The sequence below is a fragment of the Lissotriton helveticus genome, chromosome 5_1, assembly GCF_964261635.1.
Source record: "Lissotriton helveticus chromosome 5_1, aLisHel1.1, whole genome shotgun sequence".
Lineage (NCBI taxonomy): Eukaryota > Metazoa > Chordata > Amphibia > Caudata > Salamandridae > Lissotriton > Lissotriton helveticus.
This window is the reverse complement of record NC_136065.1, coordinates 102,284,276-102,299,160: the sequence shown is the minus strand read 5'-3', so window position 1 is coordinate 102,299,160 and position 14,885 is coordinate 102,284,276. Positions and strand designations below refer to the sequence as shown.

At 48.7% G+C, this 14,885-nt stretch overlaps 1 protein-coding gene across 1 annotated transcript in view; it reads right to left on the bottom strand.

Moving 5' to 3' along the window:
- Positions 1–14,440, bottom strand: part of LOC144752989 (CD59A glycoprotein-like) — a 31,514-nt gene extending 17,074 nt beyond the window's left edge. Inside the window, exon 1 of the mRNA XM_078640800.1 lies at positions 14,342–14,440. Within this exon, the coding sequence (XP_078496926.1) occupies positions 14,342–14,390 (49 nt within the window). The 5' untranslated portion in view covers positions 14,391–14,440. The remainder of the gene's footprint in view (positions 1–14,341) is intronic.
- Between the last annotated feature and the right edge of the window lie 445 nt (positions 14,441–14,885).

Sequence of the window (14,885 nt, the reverse complement as noted above, 5' to 3'; positions counted from 1 at the left end):
GCCCCCACTCACTCACAGTCTGTTCTGTTCCTCTGCTGCCCCGTCAGCCTTTCTGCTCTCCCCTCCTACGCCTCCTCTTTCTCCCAGCGCCCCCACTCACTCACAGTCTCTTCTGTTTCCCTGTAGTCTCTCCGTTCTACACACCAGTCTCAGCCTCTCTCCTCCTGGTCTTCTCAAAGAGCCTGTCTATCGGGTCTCCCCCAGTCTCTCTATCTGCCCCCACTCTCTCAGGCCTCACTGCTCCTTCCACCAGCATGACACCTCTCTCTTACCCCTGCAGCCCCCTCAGCGCTCTTACCCCTGTCTCTCCACTCTCCTCCCTCCCCTGTCCCCCTCCCAGTATTTCACTCTCACCCTGCCACCCGCATTCTATTCCATCTCCTCACAGCTCCTCTTCCTCCTCCCAGGTCTTCAAAACAGACCTCAAAGTTCTCCTCCTCCAAAGACACCTCCAAAAGTAATTCTCTTCCTCTCTATTATCTGAAGGAAGACCTCCCATTATTGAAAATTCTATTCTCGATGAGTATGGAAGTGCCTTCCCAGTGTGTTCTTGTGGTTGGAGTGTTTGCCATTTATTGCAGTATTATCCTTGTACCTGTGTTTGGTTCTCTTTTGTAACATGCACACGCCACTTTTCTCTTGTAACACACTGTTTGCTACCTCTCACATTTTGTTTGCTTTTGATACTTGCACAAGTGCCACCTTTGCCTACGTAACGTTTGTTCTTGTGCCTCTGTGTCTAGCTTATATTGCAGTATATTACCTCTAATTGTATTTTGTTTTCTCTTGTAACCTGCACACTTGTCACTCTTTCCTCCTGTAATGCACTGTTTGCTACCTCATGTATTTTGTTGGCTCACAATTGTCACTTTTACCTCATGTAACTTATCGTCTGCTTTTGTAATTTGTTCACTTGTAATTTTCTGTTCCTTTTGTGAAGCGCTCTTACGCCTTCGGGTAACGTCTGCGCTATATAAAAACGCATAAATAAATAAAAATAAATAAATATGATTGTCTGACCCTCGGTCTTCTGATGTGACGTGTCGGTACCAGGAACCGTGGTTGCGTCCTGTGACTTGACGTCAAACCTGAACATGGGTGTCATTTAAGGACCGACAGGGGTCACAGCTGCGACTCCTGGCTTGCCTTCTGCGACCTCTAGCAGTGTGTATGAGAGGCGACCCCTGAACTCAGAGGAAAGTAACAAACCGGAAAAACAATAATGTATAAAGTGGTGCAGGGCACTGTAAGAAGGTGTCTCCTGCTGCCCCTGAGCATGTGGAGGGAGCAAGAAACCGAGAAGGGAGAAGGGAAAAAGGGGGAAAGACTGAGAGGCAACATTACATGAGGGTAAAACAACAAAAGGAACAGCAGGGTGAGGACAGCGCAGAGAGAATGGTGAAAGATCAAGAGATTAAGAGGGGATATGTGGGAGATATCAAAAAGGGGTTAAGGAGACATCAGATAGAGGTGACATGTATGAGAGAGATATGCACATGTATGAAAGAAAGAAAGACAGGTGAAAGTGATAGGTGATAAAGACACAGACCAGTGATAAAGAGACAGCCGACAGACAGAGAGAGGAAGCCTGGTGAGAGATGCTACATAGAGGCAGATGAGACAGTGGTAGCTAAGAGCTGCAGATACAGAGATAATCAGTTCACAAACAGCCGAGGGGAGGGTGACAGTGGGTCAAAGGTCATATCAAGTTGCTTTCTGTGATTGCATTGGGGTCAAAGGGCATGTGTTGTCACTTTCCCAACTCCTGACACTTTGGTGTATGCACGCCCATGAACCTGAATTCCTCTAGCAGGAAGCCTGCGGGTCCATTTGAATGATACATCATCTCTGCCAGTTAGGCGGCTTCTGACTAAATAGCAGAGATTATTTTCTATTAAACTGGCGGGCAGGTGGAGAGACACTTCCAAAATTTCAACACCAAACACTTTTTGAAAAGGAAACAAAATCCTCTAACACTCACTCCTGAAGGCAATTATTACTGAGCTTGACTGCCTCCTGAGAGGGCAAAGTTATACAACTGTATCAGTGTTGGTCTTTGTTATCATTTGAGGGTATCCCTGAATCTTCCACTTGGTCTACCCTCACTAAAATCAACATTTCATAAATCCATCGGCAGCAGTTCTGTGACCTGGATGATATCTCTTTACCAGTTCCATGACTCTAGTATGCAACAGGTGATTAACACTGTCAGTGCCTAGAATTGTGCTTGTAGTCTGCTTGAGGTTTGCTAACTACAGTGGCTGGGCACCTTCAGGTAATACATTATGACCATTATTGATATAACTGGCTGTTAGACCTGACAGCCTTAGGGTGGTCTCCCCCAAAAATCTTTAGCCTGCCTGCCTCCCTTTTTCTGGATTTTTGCTTCTGTTGGCCTTTGGATGCTGTGTACATGGTTTGATTGACATGTACTTAATTGGCATATTTAGTTTACTTGCAAGTCCCTTGTAGAGTGGTATACAATATGTATCCAGGGCCTGTAAGTTAGATGCACCCAATGGGCCCGCAGAACTTATTCTGCCACCCACCTACATAGCACTCTAAAACTTGTCCCAGGCCTGCCGCCGCAGCCTGAATGCAGTGTCACACTGCCATGTTGACTTGGCATTTAAAACCCCTTGTCAAGCCTTAAGCTTTCTTTTATTACATATGTCACCCCTAAGGTAGGAACTGGATAGCCCACTGAACTTCAATGTTCTCAGGCACTTTTCTCTCAAAACTAAGTAAGTGCTGTCCGGGACCAATCTACTTCTTGTATCTGAACCGCTGTCCATCGAAGTCGGCCTTAACTTTCAACTTTCTCTCTGACTCTTGCGACAGATGTCCGCAGTTGATGCGTTGAACTTTTAGGTGCTATATTTCACTTAAACATGTAAAAATTCATAAATCTGTTTCTAGTGATTAGATTTTTGTCTTTTTGGTATAAAAAATGTATTAAACTGTACACTACTTTCCAAAAATGATTTGGGATTTTTCCTGTGTTGTTTTTTCACTTTTTTACTACCCCGGCTGCCTTTGCTGCCACCTACCCAGGATTAAGCACTGGTTAATTTAGTAACTTTTTTGGTTTATCCTGCAGGATATTGTGGCAGTTGCTTGACCATGGCTTGCAGCCCAGTCAACCAACAACCCAATTTCTCACACTGGCTAGTTTAGAAATTGTCATCATCCTAAATGTTATTAAGCTTACAGGTGGTTAGTGACAAGCATTACAATTAATTCTAAGAACTCAGAATAGATATGTTTATAACCATAGGATTACCAACAGCTACACCTACTGTCTATAGCATCTTTGTGCTAAATTTAGTAGTAAAGGTGTGTGCTGCAATTTCTACTCATACTGGACTTTACCTCCCATTTAAAACATTTGGGAAATTAAGAACAAATAAATATTCTGCAAGTTGTTTTTTATTGTTTTCAAGAACAAAAAGTGAAACCCACATTCACTGGTTGTGATACCGAGAATGTATTTTGTGCTTGTTCAGGTGTCCATTGTGAACTCCATTTTATCATCTGTTTACAGCTTGGAGTAAGGTGAAGTAGAAAAAAAGAACTAGCGCCATTTTCACTTACCTCGCAATATGTACACATGAAGAAATGGCACACAACTGCTTGTGCCTTTTCCCTCTTGTGTAAGCCTTTCACTGGGTGGTTGTAGCATCTTATAGAACATGGTAAGTGGACCCGGTGAGGAGCCAAATACTGCACTTCTAAAAAAAACAGCTGCTGACTGTTTGATTCATAAATTGATGGCTGTTAAAGAGTTGCAGTGGGGAAGGCTCAATATGTCCTTTAAATATCTCACTATTCTTAATGGTACCCTAAGAAAAATTCTATATGTGCAAGTCGATATTTATGTCCTCGATATTTTTTCTGCGATATTTTTGTTGCCTATATTTTATACTAGCAGCCCGTCCCGACGTTGTCCGGGTATGAAGAGTTGAGTGAGTGACAGGTCGCGCTAGAGACGCTGCACGTGTGGGAAAGGGCAGTCAGTTTGAAGTTTAGTGTGCCAGCAGGGCCGCTTAGTCGCGTCAGCCGCCGCTTGAGGCCGGCTTCAGCCCTGGTTGATGTTGTGCGCCGTGTGTAAATTAGTTAATGCAGAGAGTTGAGTGACAGCGCGCAGGAGACGCTGCAGTTATTGTCCCTGCAGGGACGCTCAGTGGCGTGTGCCCCCCGCTTGAGGCCCGGCTCCAGCGGCAACCGTATTACAATGCGAATTATGTGACTTGAAAGTTATTTCCCGGTAATATTATTTTTTTAGGACCCACGTGAAGGCAGGAACGTAACGGCAATTTAGTGAAGCACCAACGGCATTGGGCCCCAGTCTGTTTGACACGCACCCAGCACAAGGCACACACTACATTCGGCCCCAGTATGTGTGCCACGCCCCCAGCACAACGTGCAGGCCCACAAGTGAGTAGAGCGAACGGTTACTTACCATGCCTCCAGCTGAACACAGACGCCCATTGAACGCATACGCCCAGGTGCGCGATTGGCATCATAATTTATGAATGTGGCGCGATTGTTGGCGGCCGATTGCCACGCCCATTGTCCACGGCCCTTGCTCCCGTGCAATTCCGCAATTGGCGCACCCATTGTCGTTTGTCACGGCCCTTGCTCCCGCGCAATTGCGCAATTGGCGCGCCTCCAGCTGAACTCAGGCGCCCATTGAACGCTCTTGCTCCCGTGCATTTCCGCGCCCATTGGCCACGCCCCTTGCTCCCGTGCAATTCCGCAATTGCCGCGCCCATTGTCGTTTGACTTGCCCCTTGCTCTCCGCAATTAAGCAATTGCCGCGCCCATTTTTGTCACGCCCCTAGCACACGCCCCCAGCCTTTGTCACACCCCCAGTACACGCCCCGAGCACAACGCACACGTTTAAGGAACGTTTTTTTTTGTCGTCATGCCGCGCCCTGCCCACGCACACGCCCACAAGGGACTACTTTGCTGGCAACGTTCTTTTACCTTTCAAATGTATATGGTGGCCATCCGTATAGCCTATGTCCTTCTGCTGCAACTGCCCTTTCCAATGCTGTATTGAGTGTTGTGATTGGTGCTGTGGTTACTGAGATTACCCGCCTCAAAGGTTAGGGCTCTCTCTTTATAATATTAGTATAGATAAGTGATATGGGTGTATGAATTATTTATTGATCTTTATCACAGGATCCTGGCAGGCAGCTCAACATGTAAAGGCTATCTAAAGCAATACTTATTGTCTTTTATGACCAAAATAAAACACTGACAGTGTGCGCTTCGTCGTAAAAATATACCCACATCGTCGGTCCTGCTATCTGTTTAACGCACCTACACTGGCGTGCCTGCTCCTCCGATGCAGGGGCCTTTTATTTGTGTGTTTCCTGAAACACACAATTAAAAGGCCCCTGCATCGGAGGAGCAGTCCCAGCTGCAGTGTGTGGCGCTCTGAGGGGATGGGTGGGCAGAGCTCTGTGTGAACTCACTCTTGTAAAACAAAGGAGGGGCGGGGGGCCGCGGAACAAAACAAAAAGTTGAGGGAAGGAGTGACCTCCCCATTGAGAGACCCCCTACTCTGCACCCCGCCGCTTCGAGCAGGAATCCCACTTGGATTGTCCACTGCACCTGAGCACACTGTCAGATTAGTTACTGGGGGGGCTGTATTATATCTGCCACCGGAGGATATTTTGAAAGGGCATCTAGGGACATGTGTGTGCTTTCATTATATTTGGATGCCATATTTGGTGCCGTCTCCTCGGGCGTTACTCATACAATTCTGAAGTGCCTTTCAGGCATTAAGTTTATCCTTAGTTAGGCACTGTCACCCTCCAACACAATCAATTTCTCACAAGCTGCCAGTGAAAATGTTAACATGTTTAAATGAGGGAATCTATAACCGCTTTAATCCGTCTCCAGTTTACACTTAATGAGCCCTACACTGTCATTACTTTGCATAGATGCATAAATAAAGTATAGACCATTTCTAAAGCTGACGTTTAGGGCTAGTGTACTAAGGATTTTTGTGATTCCAAAGGGTCTGATTAGCAAAATGTATGACAGAAAAATGGCTTTTTGGTATGTACTAAACACAAATTGGGATTCAGCAACATGTTGCCGAAGTGCAATTTGAGTTTGCGACTCCATACTAAAAAAATTAACATTAATCTTTTATGAATGAAATCTGTTTTTAAAACATTATTATCTTACAGACTACACAACAGTAGTGGCAACCCATTTGTAAATGGAGAGGGGTCTCTAAAGAACCCCTTCCCCTTTGTCATTGCTCACAATTTTTTAAGGTTAGGCAGCGGTTCTATGGACCACTCCTTACTCTTCAAAACCTTTGTCACACTTAATTTTTTTAAAACCATCCTGTTTTCCTATATGAAAAACAACTGCATGAAAAAACAGTAGCTTTATAGTATTGTGTTACCAGTGTTTAGTACATCGGGCCCTAAGTTCTCTGTTTCACAAGAGTAAAGTACATCCCGAGGTCGGGCTTACATCCCGCGCACAGGTAAAAAATGGGGGGAGTCACGGCGAATTGCCAATTAGGTCAAGGGAGCCTTGGGCCAAAAAAGTTTGGGAACCACTGATCTAGGGTAAACTGCTCCATTTTGCATTACTCTAATAGTGAACTCTAAATTATTTTGCACTATACGTAAAATACACCCTAAAGGAGGACTATTGGATACCCTGAATAAACAAATTTGGAAAGTTTTCCAGAAGATTGCAAAAAAATATATATTGCTCTCTTTTACTGTTACGCCTGAATGGAGGACAACACTTTGTACCTCAATATTTAACACATTTAAGGTGAACTGTATAACTGTGTACGAATAATCCATTATTACAGAGGTGCAGTGGTCGTTCTGTAGTGAAATTCAGGCCACAGCAATTTCTTGTCTTCCTTAGGTTAGGAGTGCAGAATACCACGCAACATAAAGGAATTTACCTGTAACTTGATACACATTTCCAAAGACAAACTCCAAAGTCCATGCTGTAATTGGTTCACAAAATTGTTCCTTATTTTAATTTATTCATACAAATGATCAAATTTCCTCATCCAATATGTTTCATTCGATCCAATTGGGACGTTCTTCAGGGCAATGTGCAGCTCAACATGTTTCAGAAGTACGATCCACCCTGTGTTCAGTACGATTCATAAAACTGTTCCACGGCTAGGTATGTTTGTTGTGCAGCATGCTCTTAGAATGCAAAAATGTTGTGGCCCTACAAGAAAAGACTCCCATCGCAGGTCCACAGGACCACAGTATGCATTTAATAAACAGTGCTTAGTACAGCAGTTGCAGTGTTCTTTGGTATAAAAGTTATTCATCCATTTTTTACCCACTGCGGGTCTCAAGATCCATTTTATTGTGTCACTACCAGCCCGTCCCGACGTTTTCCGGGTGTGCGCTTCTTAAAGTGTGGCCCCTGACTTTTTTTGGTTGTATGTCAGCCCCCTCATAGACCGGCTTCTTTGAAGGTCAGCCACCTTAGAGAATGGCAAGGCCCACCAGAGAGTTAATGCCTGGTTACTCACCGGTAATACCCATTACTCCGAGTCCTGGTCTCCCCGTCCCATTCCTGATGAAGTGAGCAGCTAGTCTGCTCTACAGAACCCCTACCTAGCTGAGCTGTTGGCACTTCCCCCTAGGATGATGTCACCATCACGTGACTACAAAGGGGGACGTGCCGGAAGAATCATCCTGAAATACCAAAGACAACAGAACGAAACACATACAATCACCCACAGACACCCCAAACCAGGGAGGGAGGGAAGGGCACAGGAATGGGACGGGGAGACCAGGACTCGGAGTAATGGGTATTACCGGTGAGTAACCGGGCATTACCTCCTCGTCCTGTCTCCCCGTCCCATTCCTGATGAAGTGAGCCCATACCCAAGTACCCAAGCACACGGTGATAGTAAGAAAAAAACAGACCAGAATAATGCAAGAAACAGGTCCATTTTAATCCACAAAAAGAAGTACAAATCACAAATCATGTACAGCAGACAGGACAGAAGCCCCAAAAGCAGCAGAGGCCGCCATCCCCAACTCCAGACGATAATGGGCAACAAAAGTGTGGGGAGAAGCCCATGTGGCAGCATTGCAAATGTCCCTCAACGAGGCCCCTTTGAACATGGCCCAGGAGGAAGAAACACTCCGAGTCGACCAACCCTGAACAGAAGAAGGCAGGGGACAGTGGGCAGAATCGTAAGCAGAAACCACAGCGCCCTTGACCCAACGAGACAAGGTGGACAGAGAAGGGCGAAGCCCCATACCCGACAGGCCATAGGTGACGAACAGGGAATCCACTTTACAAAAACCAGCCGTACGCTCCAAGTAGATGCTGAGAGCCCTCAGCACATCCAACGAATGGAGGAGCACCTCTTCAGGAGAAGAAGGAACCGGAAAAAACACCGGGAGAACAATATCCTCCTGACAGTGAAAGGAAGAAACCACCTTAGGAAGAAAGAACTGACTTGGACGGAGAATGACCTTGTCAGCGCAAGAAGGGGGGAGAAGCCATCAGCGCACCAATCTCACCAACCCGCCGCCCAGAAGTAATGGCCACCAGGAAAATAACCTTCGCAGAAAGGAACTTCAGGGCCACGGAGTCCAAAGGCTCGAAAGGAGGACCCGTCAAAGCCCGCAGAACCAAGGGAAGATCCCAAGGAGGCACAGGCGAATGGGAAACAGGACGCTGAAGCAAGAAACTCCGCAGAAGGCGAGCCACCAACGGGGAGACAGAGGAAACAGAGGAACCCCGAAAGGCAAGAATGGCAGCCCACTGCGCCCGCAGGGAAGAAACCGCAAGCCCCAGGACAAAACCATCCCGTAAGAAGTCCAGCACCTTCACGGCCACACAGGAGTCAGGAGAGAGACCCCTCCCCAGACACCAAGCGGAAAAACTCTTCCAGTGTCGGGCATAAGAACGCAAGGTGGAAGGACGCCTGGAAAGCTGAAGACACTGGGCAACCTCCAACGAGCAACCCAAATTCAGCAAACTCAACCTCTCAAGTGCCAAACCCCCAGCCGGAGGCGACGCAGGGAGGCAAGGCCGAGAAGAGGAACCCTCAGAGGGGAGGGACACAGGGGAAACCGCCAATGAGGGTGAACAGAAAAGGCCAGCAGAAGGGGGTACCAAGACCGCCGAGACCACTCCGGAACAACCAGGAGAACCTCCGCCCGATCCCAATGAATCTTCCGAAGGACCCTCGGAATTAAGGCAAACGGAGGGAAGGCAAACAGCAGACCCCTCGACCAAGGAATCGAGAAAGCATTGGTGGCCCATGCCAGCGGAGAGGGGACGATGCTGCAAAACCGAGGATAAAGGGCGGATTCCTCCGAGGCAAAAAGATCCAGCCAAGGAAGGCCGAACCGGAGGACAATCAGATCGAACAGATCCGGGGACAGACAGATGGACACTGAGGAAGGGAACACCCGGCTCAAAGAGTCCGCAGGCCCATTCTCCTTCCTCGGAAGATAGACCGCCATCAGAGACAAGAGATTCGACACGGCCCACAGGCCGATCTTCCGGGAAAGGAGAAACAGGGCACGACACATGCCCCCCTGGTGATTCACATAAGCACGAACCACCTGATTGTCGGTCTGCACAGAGACCGCCTGACCCCGAAGGAGAGGAGCGAACCAAAGAAGAGCCAACCAAACTGCCCTCAACTCCTTCCAGTTCGACGACTGGAGGGACTCGAAGCTGGACCACCGACCCTGAGCCTTGGAGGCACCCAGAACGGCACCCCACCCCAGAGCACTGGCATCCGTGGACAAAATGACCACAGACAGAGGAGGAAGGAGATCGAACCCCCGGGAAAGAGAGAGAGAGGACAACCACCACTAGAGATCCGCCCGAATCCCCGGAGTGACAGGGATCAGAGTCTCGTAGTCCAAGGAGGCAGGATCCCAGTGCGACAGGATATGATGCAACAGGGGGTACAGATGGAGTCTGGACCAAGGAAGGAGATGCAGAGTGGAAGCCATCTCCCCCTGACTCCGCAGCCAGAGACGGGCAGACACCCGGGACTGGGACAGAAGCCAGGAAAGGTGACGAAACAAAGTCAACTGGCGCTCCTGCGAGAGAAAACCCATGTCCAAGTCCATGCGGAAGAGAGCCCCCAGGAACTTCAGGGACTGGGAGGGCACCAGGGAGGACTTCCTGTGGTTGATAAGGAACCCAAAGGACCCCAGCAGAAGACACACCTGGTCCACATCCGACAGAGCCTGCGAAAAAGAAGGAGAGACAATCAACCAGTCATCCAGGTATGGAAAAACCAGAAGACCCCTGGAATGAAGGATACCCACCAGAGGGGCCAAGAGCTTGGTGAACACCCTGGGCGCCGAGGAAAGGCCGAAAGGGAGCACCCGGAACTGATAGTGAAGGGTCCCCACAGCAAATCGGAGAAAACGCTGGTCTTCCGGATGTACAGGAACGTGCAGATAGGCATCCATGAGATCCAGGGACGCCAGGAAACCCCCCGGCAGGACCAGAGGCAGGATGGACTGGAGCGTCACCATCTTGAACGGACGATGGACAACGAAACGATTGACCCGCTTCAGATCCAAAACAGGACGAAGATCCGAAGTGTCTTTCTTTGAAACCAGAAAGAGGATAGAATAGCAACCCCTGCCCCTCTTCAGAGGAGGAACCTCCACAATAGCCCTCTTCTCCAACAGGAGTCGCACGCCGGCCAACAAAGCATCCCTGCGCAGAGGAAGACGCGGCAGGGGAGTCTGAACAAAACCCGGAGGAGGAGGAGAGGAAAACTCGATCCGGCAACCTTCCGAAACAGTCAGAACTGCCCAGGCATCCGGAACCGACAACCACTGGGCGCTGAAGGACTGGAGGCGACCACCAACTGGCAAGGGCAGACAGTCATTGAGAAGAGGAGGAAGCAGAGGCGGCAACACCGGCAGCGGCCCGGGGCTTGGCACTTCCAGGGGCCCCCCGGACACGACCCCTGCCACGAAAGGGCTGAGAAGCGCCACGAGCAGGAGGCCCAAAAGCGCGACGGTAACCAAATCCACGACCCCGAGAAGGAGGGCGGACCGGAGCCACCAGCTTGCGGTTCTCCGCAGACTGCTTGACCATGCCCTCCAGCTGAGGACCAAACACCTTCGAACCCTCAAAAGGCAATTTAAGGAGAACCGACTTCTGGGAAGAGTCCGCCTTCCAGGAACGCATCCAAAGATGACGACGGGCAGCAATGGACGCACCAGAAGCAGCGGCCGCCGCCCCCAAATTGTCGAAGGAAATGTCCGACAGGTAACGCACCTGCAACTCCATCAAAGACAGAAGAGGCGTGGCATCCTCGCCGTCCTGCAGCAGAAGAGACAGAGACTGGAAGTCCTTAAGGAGCGACTGAACCATATAGTAGGAATACGCAGTCGCCCAGACAGAGAAATTAGAAGCAGCATAGGAACGCTTCACCGCCCCTTCAACACGCTTATCCACAGCGTCCGCAGGAAGGGCGTCCTCAGAAACAACCAAACCCTGAGAGGAAAGGCCAGCCATCAAATTGTCCACTTTCACAGCCTGAGGGAACTCATCAGCAAAACCCTCAAGAGGGTAACGTCTGGACAGGAAACGAGGAAAAGAAGACTTGTCCACCTCCTTCCACTCGTGAGACAGCACATTGCGCACTGCACTATGCAAAGGCAAAGAATCCGGAGCAGGCTGGACATACTGCGTAAAAAAGTCATCCTCAACAACAGCATCCGCAGGAGGAGAAAAACCCAAGTTGGACCTCACATGGGCAAACAGTTCAGCGAGCTCAGCACCCTGAACAAAACGACCACGGACACCCTCATCCTCATCAGGACCAAAGTCATCCACAGGATCAGCCTGCGCATCCAAAGAAACATGAGGCACCTTGGGAGGAGGCCCAGCCGCGTCCCTAGCCAGGAAAGCAGCAGCCACAGCCTCATTAATAAGGTGGTGCAGGGCATCCAGAGGGGCCGCAGAAGAAGAAGCATCCAAATCCATAGCGGAAGCAAAAAGTCCAAACAACACTCCCAACAGGAACAAACATGGACAAAAAACATCCCAACAAGGACCCCAGATATAGCCGAGGACCCGAACACCTGTGGGAGGAGAAAAAAACTGGGCCGGCATAAGAAGCCCAGCCAGCCGCAAAAATCGCCCCCTGAAAACATGCAGGACACCAAGCTCCACAGAAAAGCCCCCGCCCGCTAGAGCAGGGCGAAAAATGGACTGGAGAACACCCAGGAACGGCCGCTGGAGCAGGCCAACCCAAGCCAGGTGAGCAAGCAAGCACGAACAATATAAAACGGCCGCTAACGCGAGCCGCGTATAAAATAGTGCCCCAAACAGAGACGGCCGCTAACGCGAGCCGCGTGTAATAAAGGAGCCTCACAAACGGAGCCAGCGCGGGGGAAACGGCAGAGAAGAAAAACACAGGCGGCCGCTAGAGCAGGCCGCCGCAAATAAAAAATAAATGAACACGGAGACTCACCAGCACAGGAAGCCTCCAACAGCACAGCCAGGAACGTGGTCGTAGACTGCAGAAATGAAAAAACAGGATGATTCTTCCGGCACTTCCCCCTTTGTAGTCACGTGATGGTGACATCATCCTAGGGGGAAGTGCCAACAGCTCAGCTAGGTAGGGGTTCTGTGGAGCAGACTAGCTGCTCACTTCATCAGGAATGGGACAGGGAGACAGGACGAGGAGGTAATGTTAAGCGGCTAGCCTTGTTAAGAGTGCATCCCCAGTGAGAATGTGCGTGTTTCCGAATTGATGAAAGCTTTGTTTTCCTTCGCGCCGCAAGTACTGTGAGTGCTACAGTGCTAACGCTGATGGCGGCGAGTGAACGCTGAGTCACTGAAGTTATTTTAGGTTTGTTGAATGTGGAAAAGATGTCCGCAACATATAAAGTAATTCGTGTGACTCTTATGAGTAAATTACAGTCAATGTTCCGGCGAGTGCCTTCCTTGCGTGACAAAGCCGCGTCACTTTTGTTTTAGGAGAGCCCCCTCTGACAACGTGCGAGCTTGATAAATGGCGAAAGTTTTCTTTTATTTATCGGCGCAAGTACTGTGAGTGTTATGAGTTATGTGGCGTGATAGGGCGGTTGTGAAAGCCACGCCCCTTTCTGTAAGCGTGCCCCCGTATGTGAAGGAACGCTGAGGGTCACAAATAAGCGTACTTTTGTATTACTTAGCGCCGCAAACAGTGTGAGTATTAGCATTAATGTAGGGTGAATGCCTTGCACAGTGAATTCGGCGGCCATGTATTTATTTTCAAGCTGCGCCTCTTACTTGATGTCAGCCTCGGCCCCTCTGACAACGGTAACGCCCACGAAGTTCTATTTGACACGCCCACGCTACTTTCACATGCCCATTGACAAGGCCAACACCCCCGAGGGACTACTTTACCACTAAGGTCGTTTCCCCTTTGTAAGGTATATGGTGTCCAGATGTATAGCCTATGTCCATCTGCTGCAGCTCCCCTTTACAATGGTGTATTGGGTGTAGTGATTGGTGCAGTACTTTTTTAGATTACCCGCCTCAAAGGTTTGGGTTCTCTCTTTATAATAGTAGTATAGATTTTATTCATAAGATGTTCATCCCTTCTCTCCCCTCCTACCTCAGCCTTGGTTCTTGTGACCCTAACAAGATCAGCAGCGGGTGACTAATTCTTCAGCTAATCCTCCACCTGTGCTCTCCCCGCCAGCACCCTAGATTCCCATGCCAGCCATTTCGACAGAGCAGTTTGTGAACTGCAGACATTGCTCAGGGAAATGGCAGAGGCAGGTGCATCCTTCTGCTAGTGGTTGGGCAATGGACTGGGAAAAGCTGGAAATACGCTGCCAATCCAACCCCCACTGACGCTAGAAGAGGGGAAGCGAGAGTGAGACCCGGGCAAACAGGCCTTCCGTTGTTCATGTACAAATGTACAAATGTCCTGTGCACTTGAGAATGTCATTGACCAGAGAGATCAGTGGCAAACCAGCACAAGTGTCCTCCCAGGAGAGTTCTATGTGGGGTGGTTTAGTTGGAAGGGCTGGTGAAGCTCAGTGCCAGTGGAAATGTCCCCAGTGTAAAGCCCAAGAGATGAATGTTGCCTTAAAGTTTGATCCCAACATGATCCTCTGTTAGAATGAGCTTTGGATTTTCAAATTCCAGTGACTGGCCATGCATGTTTAATTGCATCCAAACTGACCAGTAATATTTCAGAATAGCCCTCCTGGAAGGTTTCACTCTGTATTCTCACAGGAGGACAGACAACCTCTTTCACAAACAGGTAAAAGGTTTACTGAATGGATTGATTGAACTAAACTAAATTGATTGAACTAACACTTACCTGTGCACACAACCACTGCAAGGAAGAGAAGAAGAGCGGTAAGCTTCATTCTGCTGTAATTAGAAGTATTTCAAGTTCTTTTTTCCCGTAGGAACCCTGGAAGATACAATAATGACAAATTACACTGGAATCCAATCCCAAAGGAGGCAGGTTGCTTCAAATTTTCTGGGCTCTTCTAGGCAAAAGGGAACTTCTGAGAACCACATGCCTTTCTGGGGCTTTGGTGGAACTGGCTCGTCCGACAACCTGACAAACCAAAGTTCTACAACAATAGAATGTATGACTCAGCTTTTTAAATCAACAATTTGCCCTAGGAAGCTAGCAAAATAACTATTTTACAGTAGACCATCATATTGCTATTGCAAGAGTGTTCAAACTCCTTGATCTGAGAACATAGAACAGCAGATCCGTTCACCAGCATTCAGTTTCTGGACTAGTTATAACAAGTAAACCACCTCAAACCATGCTAGTCCTGGAAACCTTTCCGCAGTGGAGAGCACATTACCAGTTTTGAACACTTTTTTTTTATCCTCCAAAATGATGA